The sequence below is a fragment of the Hyperolius riggenbachi genome, chromosome 11 (assembly GCF_040937935.1).
Source record: "Hyperolius riggenbachi isolate aHypRig1 chromosome 11, aHypRig1.pri, whole genome shotgun sequence".
Lineage (NCBI taxonomy): Eukaryota > Metazoa > Chordata > Amphibia > Anura > Hyperoliidae > Hyperolius > Hyperolius riggenbachi.
Window position 1 is genome coordinate 15,538,384 of NC_090656.1, and position 17,067 is coordinate 15,555,450.

The following is a 17,067-nucleotide window of genomic DNA, read 5'->3' on the forward strand; positions in this document are numbered from 1 at the left end:
ACACACACACACACACACACCACACACACACACACACACACACACACACACACACACACACACACACCACACACACACCACACACACACCACACACACACACACACACACACACACACACACACACACCACACACACACCACACACACACCACACACACACACACACACACACACCACACACACACCACACACACACCACACACACACCACACACACACACACACACACCACACACACACACACACACACACACACACCACACACGCACACACACACACACACACACACACACACACACACACACACACACACACACACACACACCACACACACACACCACACACACACACACACACACACCACACACACACCACACACACACCACACACACCACACACACACCACACACACACCACACACACACACACACAAAATGTATTACTTAGATGCGGTCAGCTACATCTTTACATATTGGTGGTCTGCATGTAGAATAGCAGTGCTGGCACCACCCTTCCACATGGAAGCCAGAAAGCAGTGATTCGGTGGTTTCCAATCAAATTCCACATCAGGTGACACTGCTGTCCAATTGGACTGCAGGTTGTCACCTGGTGATGCCTTACTGTCTGGCCCACAAAGACTTCTACATCATTTTATGCATACTCCGGCCCTCCAGCAGTCTGAAGTATGTTGACCCGGCCCTCGACCAAAATGTTTGGGGACCCCTCTTTTTAGAACTTCTCTCTTTTTAGCTCCTTCTACCCATGGTTTTAGCTGTTGCATCTTGAGATAGTTTGGTTTAAGGGTGGGAAGGTGGCAGCCAGACAGTGCCTTCCAATGAGGATTGTTCACCTGACCTCTCACATCCACTACCTCTGTTGAGAGATTAACACTTTGTGGCCAGCATTAAGTATCTTGTCTTTCTGTCCCTTGCCCTACCTAGTGTCAGTATGAAAAGGATTAACTGAAACAGCAGTGAGAAATGGTTTCCTATGACAAGCAGCATATGATGCTAAAAAGTACACATCGCTTCTTAAAAACACGCTACAGAGAGCATCGGAGTGGTAAAAACTTTACTACAAACTGAACAGTAAGTTAAATATTCCAAAAAAGGGGAGGGGTGTGATGTAGAAAACGTTGTGCATGACTAGTGAGTACAGATTTACTATCATATGGATTACAAGGTAGAACTAGAGATTTAAATGAAGAGGATCAGCACAACAGTCAGACATCCAGCATTTTCAGAAGGGAGTCCATTATGGAAGCCTCCACATTTCTCTCAGTTTTGGGGTTTTTTCTTTTACAAAAAGCATGCTATCATCTGAGGTTGTTGCTGTCCAAAATCATTCTCACCTTCGTCATCTCCTCCTGTGCCGACCACCCCTGGACACGTCAGCACCAGTAGCAGCAGCCACAGGCCAGCGAGAGCCCCGGAGGTCTTCATGTCTGGAGGCCTCTCTAGACCACCAGCCCTCTGATCAATAGACGGAGAAGTCTGATGAGTTTCCTGATGCCCTTTGGTGTGAACAAAACATTGAAAATATGAGAACAAATGATTGTGGTGCAGAAATTATATGTGCAGCTAGGCATATCATTACAGTAGAATCCCTTTATAGTAAACTCCAAGGCACCGTCAAAAGTGGGTTTACTATATCAGAAACTATCATACTCAAGCACATAACGTTATACTCAGGGCCGGCCTTAGGTTTCACAGCACCCTGAGCGAAACCTGATTTTTGTGCCCCCCCCCCCCCTTCATCCTCTTCCCACGTGCATATACACACACACACGCATGTATATACACACACACAGGCCCATATGCAATTCCCCTTTTCTCCTGAGATATCTCCTAGGAAAGTGGTTCCCAACCTTTTTGACATTGTGACACAGCACGCCAAATGCTCAGATCTCTGTGTCATGTATGTATAATAGAAAAAATACTATTAATAACCACGAATGGATGGAAAGAGTGCACTATCCTGAATACACTTACAAATGAAGGCTAGAACCTTTCAGGAATATTAATAAAAACAATCAGTGGGACAGTTAGCCGCCTTCCCCCCATTTAGAATGATAGCACAGTACTGACAATTTGCACCACGCGTTATAGCCGCAGTGCCCTCAGACTCAGTATAGGTAGGTAGCCAGTATAGGATCTCATGTGTAGGTGCCCTCAGTATAGGTTGCCAAGCAATGGTGCCCCCAGTATAGGAAGTCAGTTGAAGGTCTCCATCCCCCCCCCCCCCCCCCCCCCCCCCCCAATACGTAGCCAGGCGTAGGTACCTCCAGTATAGGTAGACAGGTGTTGGAGCCCTCAGTAAAGATAGCCAGGTGTTGGAGCCCTCAGTAAAACTATAGGTGCCCTCAGTACAGGAAATCAGGTGTAGGTGCCCTCAGTATAGGTAACCAGCTATAGGCGCTTGAAAGCTGGCGCCCTGAGCGACCGCTCCGGTCGCTCATAACAAAGGCCGGCAATGGTTATACTATAGTACTGTATCTTAATTTAGTCAATCGTTGGGAGTCATTTTTTCTTTTCAATGCTTCAGCAAGCGAGCACAGGCAGCATCTAAGCTGCATCAAAATGCGCAGTGCTCAATATGCAGGGATTTGCATTCAATAATAATGGAAAAGCTTGCACAGGAAGCCTAGGTCTCACCAGTTAATGCAGGTACAGTACTGATAGTGAGCTCCTCTGTCCACATTTCTGTGCAGCCTTGATGATACTGCAGCGTTGCAGCCATGCACAAGCTAGTCACAGATTACAGGCTGTTCCCTCAGTAATTAGACAACAGCTTGCACAGGAAGCCTAGGTCTCTCCAGTTAATGCAGATACAGTACATATAGTGAGCTCCTCTGTCCACATTTCTGTGTAGGCTGGATAATACTGTAGCATTGCAGCCATGCACAAGCAAGTCACAAATGACAATAGTCAGGCAGCAGCTTACACAGTGACAGGAAGCATAGGTCTCACTCGCTGGTGCTTTTGAGGTAATCCAGGCAGGGCCGGTGCTAACATAAAGGCAATGAGGGCAATGAAGTAAATTGCCCTAGGGCCCCAGGGTCCATAGGGGCCCCCTAGATGCCCCATAGGCTCTTTAAAAAAAAAAAAGCCCTGCTGGCGCCCTCTCTTTTGCCCTATTCAGACCTCAAAGATCAGTGAGGCGACTGACAGACCTCAAGATCAGCACCTGAGGCAGAGAGAGCAGTGTGAACAGTGCCGCTGATTTCATATGCGTAAGTTCCGTCACTCGTCATTTCCTGCATTTGAAGTGTTGCGCGCGGTTGCTGTGGTCACTCTGCCTCGGGACCCACACTGATCGGGACGTCTATCAGTCACCGAGCTGGTCTGGAGGTCTGAGACAATGTTGGGGGTGGGGGGTACCTTTCTACCTATACTGGGGGCACCACTCTACCTATACTGGGGGCACTACTATACCTATACTTGGGGCACTGCTATACCTATACTGAGGGCTCCACTAAACCTATACTGGGGGCACTACTATACAAAATCAAGTAAGAGTAGCGCCGCAAAACAAGCTGGATGAGTGCAGCTACAAGGTGGGGCTGACTCCAAGCCCAAAGGGAAAACAAAGTACACAAAATTACCTCAGTGCAAAAAACAATCAGCAATCTCCCAGGCAGAGCCTGCCCGTGGACAGTGTTGATAGATCCAGCAATACAGCACCCTATCCTGCAGCTCTATTTGGATGGTCAGTGCTGAAACCGCACTTCTGTGGTATCGCAAACGTACTTATCAGGAGGCTGCAGCCGCTTATTCCTAGCGTTGAGCACGCAACTACGCTGGAACGCGTAGCAGACAAGACCGGAAGTCGGGAAGTCACGTGATCGGAGCACTTGGGGAGCTGAGCCAGGCTGTCTCACCGCTAAGCGGAAATCTGCCGTAGATTTCACCTTGGGATGTCGGGATTTCAGGGAGTTTAAACAAAGTTTGCGATACCACAGAAGTGCGGTTTGAGCACTGATCATCCAAATAGAGCTTCAGGATAAGGTACTGTATTGCTGGATCTATCAACACTGTCCACGGGCAGGCTCTGCCTGGGAGATAACTGATTGTTTTTTGCGCTGAGGTAATTTTGTGTACTACTATACCTATACCAAGGACTCCACACTACCTATACTGGGGGCACCACTATACCTATACTGGGGGCACTACTATACCTATAATGAGGACTCCACACTACCTATACTGGGGGGCACCACTATACCTATACTGGGGGCACTACTATACCGATACTGAGGACTCCACACTACCTATACTGGGGGGCACCACTATACCTATACTGAGGACTCCACACTACCTATACTGGGGGGCACTACTATACCTATACTGTGGGGCACTACTATACCTATACTGAGGACTTCACACTACCTATACTGGGGGCACCACTATAACTATACTGGTGGGTGCTACTATACCTATACTGAGGACTCCATACTACCTATACTTGGGACACCACTATACCTCTGCTGGGGGCACTACTATACCTATACTGAGGACTCCACACTACCTATACTGGGGGCACTACTTTACCTATACTGAGGACTCCATACTACCTATACTGAGGGCACCACTATAACTATACTGGGGGCACTACTATACCTATACTGAGGACTCCATACTACCTATACTGAGGGCACTACTGTACCTATACTAAGGACTCCACACTACCTATACTGGGGGCACAACTATACATATACTGGGGGCACTACTATACCTATACTGAGGACTCCACACTACCTATACTGGGGGCACAACTATACCTTTACTGGGGGCACAACTATACCTATACTGGGGGCACCACTATACCTATACTGGGGGCACCACTATACCTATACTGAGGACTCCACACCACCTATACTGGGGGCACTACTATACCTATACTGGGGGCACTACTATACCTATACTGAGGACTCCACACTACCTATACTGGGGGCACCACTATACCTATACTGGGGGCACTACTATACCTATACTGAGGACTCCACACTACCTATACTGGGGGCACAACTATACCTATACTGGGGGCACTACTATACCTATACTGGGGGCACTACTATACCTATACTAGGGGCACCACTATACCTATACTGGGGGCGCCACTATACCTATACTGAGGACTCCACACTACCTATACTGGGGGCACCACTATACCTACACTGGGGGCACTACTATACCTATCTCTTAAACAGTTCCAAAATTTATTCCATTCTTCAGCCAGAAGTGAACAGTATTGACATATGCAGAAAGTATCGTCAAACCTGTATGTTGGAAGTTGCGGACACGCATGTGAGCAAGCGCCCGAGCGGCGTGAAACGGCTGTAGTGCTGTCCAATCTTCCCCTGGTCGCCTCTCCCTCCTTCACCGCAGCAACTTCCAACACACAGGTTTGACGATACCTATACTGGGGGCACTACTATACCTATACTGAGGACTCCACACTACCTATACTGGGGCACCACTATACCTATACTGGGGGCACTACTATACCTATACTGAGGACTCCACACTACCTATACTGGGGGCACCACTATACCTATACTGGGCGCACCACTATACCTATACTGGGGGCACCATTATACCTATACTGAGGACTCCACACTACCTATACTGGGGGTACCACTATACCTATACTGGGGGCACCACTATACCTATACTGGGGGCACCACTATATCTATACTGGGGGCACCACTATACCTATACTGAGGACTCCACACTACCTATACTGGGGCACCACTATACCTATACTGGGGGCACCACTATACATATACTGAGGACTCCACACTACCTATACTGGGGGCACCACTATACCTATACTGGGGGAACTACTATACCTATACTGGGGGAACTGCGATAACTATACTGAGGACTCCACACTACCTATACTGGGGGGCACCACTATACCTATTATGGGGGCACTACTATACCTATATCGAGGACTCCACACTACCTATACTGGGGGCACCACTATACCTATACTGGCGGCACTACTATACCTATACTGAGGACACCATACTACCTATACTGGCGGCACCACTATACCTATACTGGGGGCACTACTATACCTAGACTGAGGACTCCACACTACCTCTACTGGGGGCACCACTATACCTATACTGGGGGCACTACTATACCTACCGTATACTGAGGACTCCACACTACCTATACGGGGGGCTCCACTATACCTATACTGGGGGCACCACTATACCCATACTGAGGACTCCACACTACCTATACTGGGGGCACCACTATACCTATACTGGGGTCACCACTATACCCATACTGAGGACTCCACACTACCTATACTGGGGGCACCACTATACCTATACTGGGGTCACCACTATACCCATACTGAGGACTCCACACTACCTATACTGGGGGCACCACTATACCTATACTGGGGGCACCACTATACCTATACTGAGGACTCCACACTACCTATACTGGGGGCACCACTATACCTATACTGGGGGCACTACTATATCTATACTGAGGACTCCACACTACCTATACTGGGGGCACCACTATACCTATACTGGGGGCACTACTATACCTATACTGAGGACTCCACACTACCTATACTTGGGGCACCACTATACCCATACTGAGGGCACTACTATTCCTATACTGAGGACTTCACACTACCTATACTGGGGGCACCACTATACCTATACTGGGGGCACTACTATACCTACACTGAGGACTCCACACTACTTATACTGGGGGCACCACTATACATATACTGGGGGAACTACTACACCTATACTGAGGACACCATACTACCTATACTGGGGGCACCACTATACCTATACTGGGGGCACCACTATACCTATACTGAGGACTCCACACTACCTATACTGGGGGCACCATTATACCTATACTGGGGGCACCACTATACCTATACTGAGGACTCCACACTACCTATACTGAGGGCACCACTATACCTATACTGAGGACTCCACACTACCTATACTGGGGGCACCACTATACCTATACTGGGGGCACTACTATACCTATACTGAGGACTCCACACTACCTATACTGGGGGCGCCACTATACCTATACTGGGGGCACTACTATACCTATACTGAGGACTCCACACTACCTATACTGGGGGCACCACTATACCTATACTGGGGGCACTACTATACCTATACTGAGGACTCCACACTACTTATACTGGGGGCACCACTATACCTATACTGGGGGAACTACTATACCTATACTGAGGACACCATACTACCTATACTGGGGGCACCACTATACCTATACTGAGGACTCCACACTACCTATACTGGGGGCACCACTATACCTATACTGGGGGCACCACTATACCTATACTGGGGGCACCACTATACCTATACTGAGGACTCCATACTACCTATACTGGGGGCACCACTATACCTATACTGGGGGAACTACTATACCTATACTGGGGGAACTACTATACCTATACTGAGGACTCCACACTACCTATACTGGGGGCACCACTATACCTATACTGGGGGCACTACTATACCGATACTGAGGACTCCACACTACCTATACTGGGGGGCACCACTATACCTATACTGAGGACTCCACACTACCTATACTGGGGGCACCACTATACCTATACTGGGGGCACCACTATACCTATACTGAGGACTCCACACTACCTATACTGGGGGCACCACTATACCTATATTGGGGGCACTACTATACCTATACTGAGGACTCCACACTACCTATACTGGGGGCACCACTATACCTATACTGGGGCACCGCTATACCTATACTGGGGCACTACTATACCTATACTGAGGACTCCACACTACCTATGAAGAGAGACTACTGGGAATTTGAAATTTTGCTGTGGGGGCGGGGGGGGGGGGGGGGGGGGACCACTGGGCTGGCTGCCAGGGAGTTAATGCAGGGGGGCTTGCCTTAAGGTAGGGGGCTCCCAAGCTACCTTTGCACCGGGTCCCCATGCTGCTTATTTTGGCCCTGAGTCCAGGCAGGCCCAGGGTAGTGTGTAGATAACCAATAGGCTACAATTTTTTACCAGCCACCACACCGACTACAGCTGGAAGGTCTCTGACTGATGTATGATGCATGTGCCCAGTGCCCACCCACTTTCCACTATAGGCAGATACAGAATTCTGCAGGGGAAAAAAAACAATTATTACTATAACAGAAGTTTTATTATATCAGATTACACCAAAGAGGAAATGTGTGCATCAACCAAGTGAACCTGACAAATCTGGCTTTGCAAATTTGGCCTATTGGCTAATCACGAGACATTGGAGAATCTACCCATGAGGTCACACAGGAACCAATATGTGGACTACACGACATGTTGATCACAGACTTGACGAAAGCACTTCAGGGCAGGTAATCCATCTCATCATGCCTGCTACATATTACCATCTGATCGCTGCTATACGCTGTGCTTAATCTGCAGGCTGTCTAGGACTCTGCTATTTGCTACTGCGACTTACCATCTGCCCTGTTTTGTGCCTTTCTATATGCTTGCTTATGCTACTGCACACGTTATACTTGAGGAATACGCTGCTGCCTTGGTCTGCGAGTGGGACTTTTAAAGGCTCAGGGGAAAGTATTTTCCTATCCATACAGTGCAAGCTATGTTTTGAAGAAACGTGGTAGCTTTGCAGCTAAACAACCTTCATATGCTGTGACAATACATTGAGAACTTTATTATCTGGATTGCAACTTTATCATTCTGCTATATGTGAAACAAGTGCATACTTATTCAGTCATTACAAGATATACTCTGGCTGGAACTGTTTCCATAATCCATTGCATATCCACCACCTTATTGAATTCAGTACTCTTGGGTGGTCACACAGTGTTGCCAAGATGATCGCCAGAGTGTCGTCATCTACTTAAAGAGCCTCTGCTCCTTTTCTTGTTTTAGAGTTTTAATGGTGTGATTTTGGGGGGGCTGGGTTTGTCGCTTTTCCATCCGAGCACCTATTTACAATTTTGTATTAATAAAGTTGAGAAATTTTTTGCACCAATTTATACTCTTTGGCAAAGTTATTGGTCAGATTGTTGTGCCTAGATCTTTTATTATAATCACGAGACATTGCTCATGCAAATATGCATTTGCTTTCACATGCCTAAATATGCAGGGTCAAAAACCAAAACCGCAAAACAATCGCCCTGCGGGAATTAGTTCATGCTACATAGCACTATCCAGGGGCACCACGGGGAGGCTTCCCATTGCCCCCATACAACCGGGGGGCCGCGGGGGTCCCAGGCTCTCTCAACGCCTGGAACCCACACAACGGCACCCCGGAGGTGGAGGCTGGGGGGTGCAGGCGATCTCCCCAGTGTGGCCAGCGCCGGGAAGAGCCGCCCGCACACACACCTCCCAAGATTAAAAACAGGCACTTACCTTAACGTCCATTGCGTTCTGCTACATGCGCATGGCTTGGGCGCGACACATAAGGGGAGGACAGGCGCAAACAGCCCGCTCCAGGGGATTGGGGGCAATGGGAAGCCTCCTCGTGGCGCCCCTGGATAGTGCTATGTAGCATGAACTAATTCCCGCAGGGCGATTGTTTTGCGCTTTTTGGTTTTTGACCCTGCATATTTAGGCATGTGAAAGCAAATGCATATTTGCATGAGCAATGTCTCGTGATTAGCCAATAGGCCAAATTTGCAAAGCCAGATTTGTCAGGTTCACTTGGTTGATGCACACATTTCCTCTCTGGTGTAATTAGCATTGCATTTTTTTTCTTTGGAGGCAAGTGGTGAATGGCTTGTTTTAGGAGGTGAGAGCCCTGGAGCGGGCTGTTTGCTCCTGTCCTCCCCTTATGTGTCGCGCCCAGGTCATGCGCATGTAGCAGAGCGCAATGGACGTTAAGGTAAGTGCCTGTTTTTAATATTGGGAGGTGGGTGCGGGCGGCTCTTCCCGGCGCTGGCCACGCTGGGGAGATCGCCTGCACCCCCCTGCTTCCCCCTCCGTGGTGCCGCTGTGTGGGTTCCAGGCGGTGAGAGTGCCTGGGACTCCCGCGGCCCCCCGGTTGTATGGGGGCAATGGGAAGCCTCAACAAGCAAACTGCAGCGAGTCCCTGTGGAATAGGCCTAGTCAGGTCTATGTTGTCGGTGCACAATCCCTCTGTGGGTCACCACTCCACACACGGTTCAATGTAGTAAATACGAAGGAGGCACTCAATTGGCTTCAAACTTGCGTTTTATCAAATCCCAGTAATACACGACATGTTTCGGGGCATAGCCTCCTCGTGGCGCCCCTGGATAGTGCTATGTAGCAGGAACTAATTCCCGCAGGGCGATTGTTTTGCGGTTTTGGTTTTTGACCCTGCATATTTAGGCATGCGAAAGCAAATGCATATTTGCATGAGCAATGTCTCGTGATTAGCCAATAGGCCAAATTTGCAAAGCCAGATTTGTCAGGTTCACTTGGTTGATGCACACATTTTTCCTTTCTGGTGTAATTAGCTTTCTATTATATCAGAGTTTACTATACCAGGCACTACTCCCATTTACTTACAATGCTTACAATGGTGCTTGGCCAGGACTTTGACATGTAGTTTACTATATCCGAATGCTTACTATATCAGAGTTTACTATAATGAGATTGTACTGTATTACAGACTGTGGTAAGTGTGGTCACATTTTCAAGGGACAGACATTTTTTAGGAACTCTAAACAGCAGTGGCGTAGCTAATGAGCTGAGGGCCCGATGCAAGTTTTACATTGGGGCCCCCCAAGCACTCTATACATAACAATTTATACGGCGCACCAAAACCTGCCAATGGCAACTACAGTGTCAGAGGTGTAAGAAGGGGATGGGGAACAGCTTGTTAATGATTACCACTGTTCAATGTATCTATAGAAGTGATTATTATGAGCACAGGACCAATAGAGAGCTAATACTGTAGTTGAGGGTGGGCCCTTCGGGGCCCCTCTGGCCCAAGGGCCCCGATGTGTGGCTACCTCTGCACCCTGCTAAACTACCCTACACTCAACCATAAGGCTCTATCAATTACAGCTTCCAGTGAATGTCTCCAATACCATAGATTGGATATTCATTAGCTGTTATTCTCTCTGATGCCACTTACATATTTTTATATTTTTTTTTATTTTATTGCTTTTATCATTACCATTAGTTTCTGTCTGATATTTACTGTATGTGTGTGAACATGTATTGATGGAGTTTCTAAGCACAAAGGGCTTGATTCACTAAGCCGTATTGGCCCAATAGCCTGAGTGACAAGTGACAGGCAGCCTACAGAGCCAATCAAAGTGCAGGATTTTTGCACTACTACTACTGCTACTGGGCCCGCCGGGCTCAGGGTGAGTTCAGTGGAGTGCTCGTTAAGTATAACAAAGCTCTCTTTAAACTATCTGAGCCTAGCGTAATTTAACTGCACACGGTATGGCTGCTTATCCTGCGCAGGGCATTATAACACTACCTGCTGTCATTAAACTGCGCTGCTGTAGCAGTGCAGCTTAGTAAATCAAGCCCTAAGTGCCTTACATTTCTCCATTTCTAGGCACATTAATCGACCTGAGGAAGTACGCTGGTACCCACGAAATGCAATGCCAGTGTATCTATTAAAATCCTCCCCTCCCCCCCTCCCATGTGTAGTGTGTGGCCAGGAAATAGATTCCTCTCTGTTCAGATTTGATCAGAGAACAATTTAATGTTCCAGCGAGTGTTGTATGGCCAGCTTAATGACCGCTCCACGTCAATTGGCGTGGACGCAGCGGCAGCCCCAGGACCGCCTAACGCTGATCAGCGTGCAGTCCTCGGGGGCGTGCCTAGAAGAAGATCACGCTCCCGAAGCTCCGCTCTGCCATCAGTCTCCCAGGGCCGGTGCAATGTCTGGGCACAGACACAAGTTGTTTCAGCAGAATATCTGCAGGCATCCTGCAGCTCACAGCACCGCCCCCTTTCTTTCCCTGCTACAGTTGACTTTGGATGTAGCAGCAGCATGTGTACAGAGCATGGAGCAGCTCTGGTGAACTTAACAGAGTCAGGAATGAGCACAGCCCTGTGCCCTGCTGTATGAATGTTTCACTTTCCCCTTAATTACCAATGTCAGCTGTCCTCATTATTATCTGTATCGAAACTGCTCCTGATCAATCGCCTTGACGTTCGGTTGGACGGGAAATTGCATTATGTGTACCCAACATGATGTCCTACCATATTATTATGCTGCATTGTGCGTGACTGAGGGAGACATTTCTGGAATCCCCCCCCCTTGAAAATCCTGGGCTTGCCCCTGACTGGGTACAGCCGTGTGACACGGCTGTCCCTCTGGGCTGCAGGGAAGCGATCTGCTGTCATAGGCTGAAGCCTATGACAGCCGATCATGCTGATTGGCTGGCGGGGGAGGATGGGAGAAGGCAGTATAAAAAAATGTGTAAAATGTATTACAAAAAATAATGAAATAAATATTTGTAAAAAAAATAAACATCCTGGGAGCGATCATAGCCCACCAACAGAGAGCTGTGTTGGTGAGCAGGAAAGGGGGGGAATCACTTGTGTGATGAGTTGTGCGGTCCTGCAGCGAGCCTTTAAAGGGAACCAGAGAGGATCAAAAAAAGGTTTTATACATACCTGGGGCTTCCTCCAGCCCCATACGCACGGATCGCTCCCACGCCGCCATCCTCTGCTGCCTGGATCCACCGGTACCGGGTCCAGTCATTGACGCGAGTCGGCCATTCGGCCGGCGGACGCGGCCGATTCTCCGCATCACACGGAGCTCCCTCTATACAAGTACGCATGAGGCTGCCTATTGCGCAGCCGCATGCGTAAGGGTATGGAGGGAGCCCCTGTGATGCGGACAATTGGCCGCCTCCGCCGTAAGTGACGGGACTGGTACCGGCGGTTCTAGGAAGCGGAGGATGGCGGCTTGGGAGCGATCCAGGCTTATGGGGCTGGAAGAAGCCCCAGGTATGTATAAAAGCTCTTTCTATTTCCAGGCTCCATTCCTCATGGTTCCCTAAGGCTGTAGTGGCCTAATTGGTCAAAAATAGCCTGGTCAATAGGGGGTTTAACAGCGTGGTCCTTAAGTGGTTAAAGGATAGCCGAGGTGAAAAATGCTGAAAAAAGTAAATACCTATTTATCTGCATAAAGCTGCTGGGACACGGACTGCGCTCTCTCCCCCCAGCCCCCCTGCACTCCTGTGCAGATCGGAAGCCCTCTGCCATGGTGTCCAGCTCCCGGTGGTCTTCAATGGCTTCCGAACCGCGCAGGCATGTGTGCAGCCATGCAAACTATTCAGGCGCAGCAGCTATTGCAGACTGAGAGACTACTACTTACGTAGCAAGGATGGCAACCCAGGCGATAGTTGGGGCCCAGTCCAGACACTTCACACATGACTTGGAGGCATTCGGGGGAAAAGGAGAATGCAGTCTGCTTCCTAGCAGCTATATGCAGATAAATAGGTATTTACTTTTATTCAGCATTTTCGCCTCAGCTATCCTTTAAAGGGTGTCTGAAGCGATTTTAAAAATAAAAAATAGATACTCATCTAAGGAGAGGGAAGGCTGTGGGTTCTATGGAGCCTTCCAGTTCTCCCTCCGGTCTCCGTATTCCCCCGCAGACTCTCTTGTTAGCAGTCCATGACTGTTCGGTTGTGGACCGATGTCTTCCGGGTTGGGCTTTGGAACCACATGGGGCTTCCGAAGACTGGCCGCTCCATACTGCAACAGCACGAGCGTCCACTCTTGCGCATTCGCGTGTGCGCAGTACAGAGCCATCGTTCTTCGGGAGCCTGAGCGCTTCCTTCTGAAGACTGCTGAAGTCTCCCGCGGCGGGGGATACAAATGGAGGAGCCTGCGGGGGAACGAGGAGACCGGCAGGGGAACGGGAAGGCTCTTAGATGAGTATCTATTTTTTATTTTTAAAGTCATTTCATGCTCATTTTAAGAGTAAACAGGGTGGGGGCCTGACAGTATCTATTTCTGGGGCCTAGAGCTGTTCTTAGTGGGTGTGTTGGTTATTGGCTATCGGTTTCATCTAGCGTGTGTGAGGCTGTACTGTGATCTGCTGGTATGACTTAGGTGGGGTCTGAAAACCTTTCTAGCCCTAATAGCAGACAGTTCAGAAAAAAAAACCTCCAGTCCATGATTGCAGAATTACTTCTGTTCATTTTTCCCCACTGTTCTTTAGCCTTAGTAAACCACCATCTTAGTCAAGATAATATGAAATCTGCCAGTGTGAACCAGCTGTGACTATTACCAGCTGCCCAGCTGTCAGGCTGCTCTTTGGGGTTTTGGTAATCTATGAATCGCATTCCTTTAACTAGCAGGTGTCACCCTGGACTCCGCACTCTCCTTCACTCCCCACATCTAAAACCTCACAAAGTCCTGCAACTTCCACCTTCGTAACATCTGTAAGATTCGCCCTTTCCTGACCTCTGCCACCACCAAACTCCTCATCCATGCCCTCATAATTTCCCGCCTCGACTACTGCAATGCCCTTCTGTCTGGTCTCTCTATGACCCGAATAGCCCCACTGTAGTCCATCATAAATGCGGCACCCAGAATTATCCACTCCTCCCATCGCTCCACCAGGGCGGCTCCCCTCTGTGAATCCCTCCACTGGCTTCCTATCCAGTCCAGAATCAGATTCAAGATATTGTGTCTGACCTACAAATCTGTCCACAAAACCTGTGTCTCGGAACAGCCGTGAGAAACGAGAACGCAATTGGTTTATTGCGCCGATTGCCATTTATCGTAGTCGGGCAAGCAATCAGAGACTGACATTCCTGGTTTTTAAAAAGCCAGTTCCCCCCCCCCCCCCTGTACCAGCTGGCAGGAAACCTGCCCCTGTGACTTGCTAATTAAGCCAGAGGTGTAACACTCAGATGTTAATTAACAAACCAGGAGTCTTTTCAGAGCCAAGGGAGCTAATCCCAGCAGGGGGCTATTCAAAACCTGCTTTCACTCCAGACTATCCGACACCAACCACAAGGCCAGTGTCCTGCCTTTGGGAAAGACAGGATGAGCCCACAGCTCACACCTGAATGTGAATTGACTAGCAAATGGGGCTTCCTCCTGCTCACCAGACAAACTTGTCTCCAGGGGTTAAAATGGTGAAGCATGTGAATTATGATTTCTGCTTATTAAAGGAAAACTGAGTATCACCCAGAGGTGAGAGGAGTGTATTCGGATCCGTTGAAATTGGACCAACGTCTCGGTATACAAATCATAATCATACCTCCTTCGGTTAAGGAGTTATGGGCCCCTCGGTAACCATACTCCCTAACACTCCAAGGTATCATATTAATCGGTAGGTTCTGGGGATCGATGATATGTAATTAGTATTTGTGTGCCGGCCGCGTAGGTCGGCCTAGAGAACATGTCAGGGTTATGGGGCTGGTGAAAGCCCCTGCCCAGATGTGATTACCATAATCCGGCCCGGGGGGCGACTCTGGAAGCCCGCCTCTGAACTCAGCTCCATTAAAAGTGAATGAGCTGCCCGGGCAATTCAGTCCTCCACATTCCATCTGTATGAGAGCTCTGCTGCTAGCCGAGGACACATGGCTGGCGGTCATCTTGTTTGCTGAACTTTGAATTTTGCTCTGAAACAAAGAATTTTGCTCAACTTGAAACCAAGGACTTTATGATTCTTCCCACGAAAGGACATCTCTCCATGAACTCTAAGTATCCGTTTTTTCTCCCCTTTATTTTCATACTGTGTTATCTCATCTGTTATCTCATCTCTCAATAATTGTTGATTTTAATAATTTTCTGTATATATTAATTATTTATATTGCTTTCAATAAACCGACGCTATCGTCAGTTGTGGTTCCAGCTAACCTATTATTCAGCAATGCATACACAGAAACTGAACTCAGACTTCTGAAGAGACACTACTGTTGTTACTAGCCAGACAGAATAGAGTGTGTTTAACTGTTTTTATTTGCAGGACCAATCAGTCAGTCAGTCAGGTCCACTGGCCAATACCAGTGGTGGTGGCAGATACCCTGAAATAGTGTGTAAAGTTGTAATTACCGTACCTCACAGGCTCCCTTCTGGTCGGGCTGCTGCCCAAATTCCGTCGGTTCCTGCCCACTGCTCGCGACCACAGCTTGCATGATTGGCGTGCTGAAACCGATTGGAAGGCAATTTGCGGTCTGGCTACTAGGGCTCCTGTGACAACCTGTCTAACCTACATCTCCGATCTTACTCAGAGGTACACACCTAGCTGCTAACTCCGCTCCTCGAATGAACTTTGCCAGACCCCCCCCCCCCCATCACCCAGTCCCATGCATGCCTCCAGGACTTCTCAAGACCTGCTCCAACACTATGGAACTCCCTATCTCCACCCATTAGGGCAGCCCCCTCCTTCAAAATCTTCAAGAAGGCCCTCAAAACTCACCTTTTCACACTGGCCTACTACCCCTCACAAGTGCTCTAAACTACAGTGACCAGATTTTTCTTGGCTCAACCTGGGACAGAAGGGGGGTGCTAGCGCTGTGCCAAAAAATGGGCGTGTCCATGACACGGTGTGGGAGGAGCAAACTAATGTAACTGAGGCAAGGGGCCAGAATAAAACCAAACCAAAGGTAATTAGGCAATGTTCCCCAAACACATAAGAAAAAGCATTGTTCCCACAATGATGTGGTGAAATGGGGGGTTTGTATCATGGATGTGAGTCCACCATGACATGACTATGTACTTTGTAAAGTGCTGCAGAAGATGCAAGTGCTACATAAAAACATAATAATGATATGGTGGGACATCAGACTTTCACTATGGCCGGGATTAGATTGTGAGCTCCGCCAAGGACATGACTACACTCTCTGCAAAGTGCTGCCTTAGATGCCAGTGCTATATAAATACAGAATAATATCGTAAAACATTGGACTATGACCAGGGCCGGATTTGTACTTTTTACCGCCCAAGGCCACTGTCACCAGCCGCCCCCCTTCGCCATAGGTAGCGAGATGACCCCTCCCCACCTTCCTTTTAGTATAGGTAGCCTGATAACCTCCACAGTATATGTAGCCAGATGACCTCCCCCTTCCCTCCAGTACTGTATAGGTAGCTAGATTACTCCCT

The 17,067-nt window shown here is 48.5% G+C and overlaps 1 protein-coding gene across 1 annotated transcript in view; it reads right to left on the bottom strand.

The window, feature by feature from the left end:
• The window catches only part of LOC137539145 (uncharacterized), an 85,428-nt gene that overhangs the window by 51,101 nt on the left and 17,260 nt on the right, over nt 1-17,067 (bottom strand). The window contains exon 2 of the mRNA XM_068261647.1: nt 1,352-1,513. Coding sequence (XP_068117748.1) covers nt 1,352-1,442 — 91 coding nt within the window. The 5' untranslated portion in view covers nt 1,443-1,513. The remainder of the gene's footprint in view (nt 1-1,351; nt 1,514-17,067) is intronic.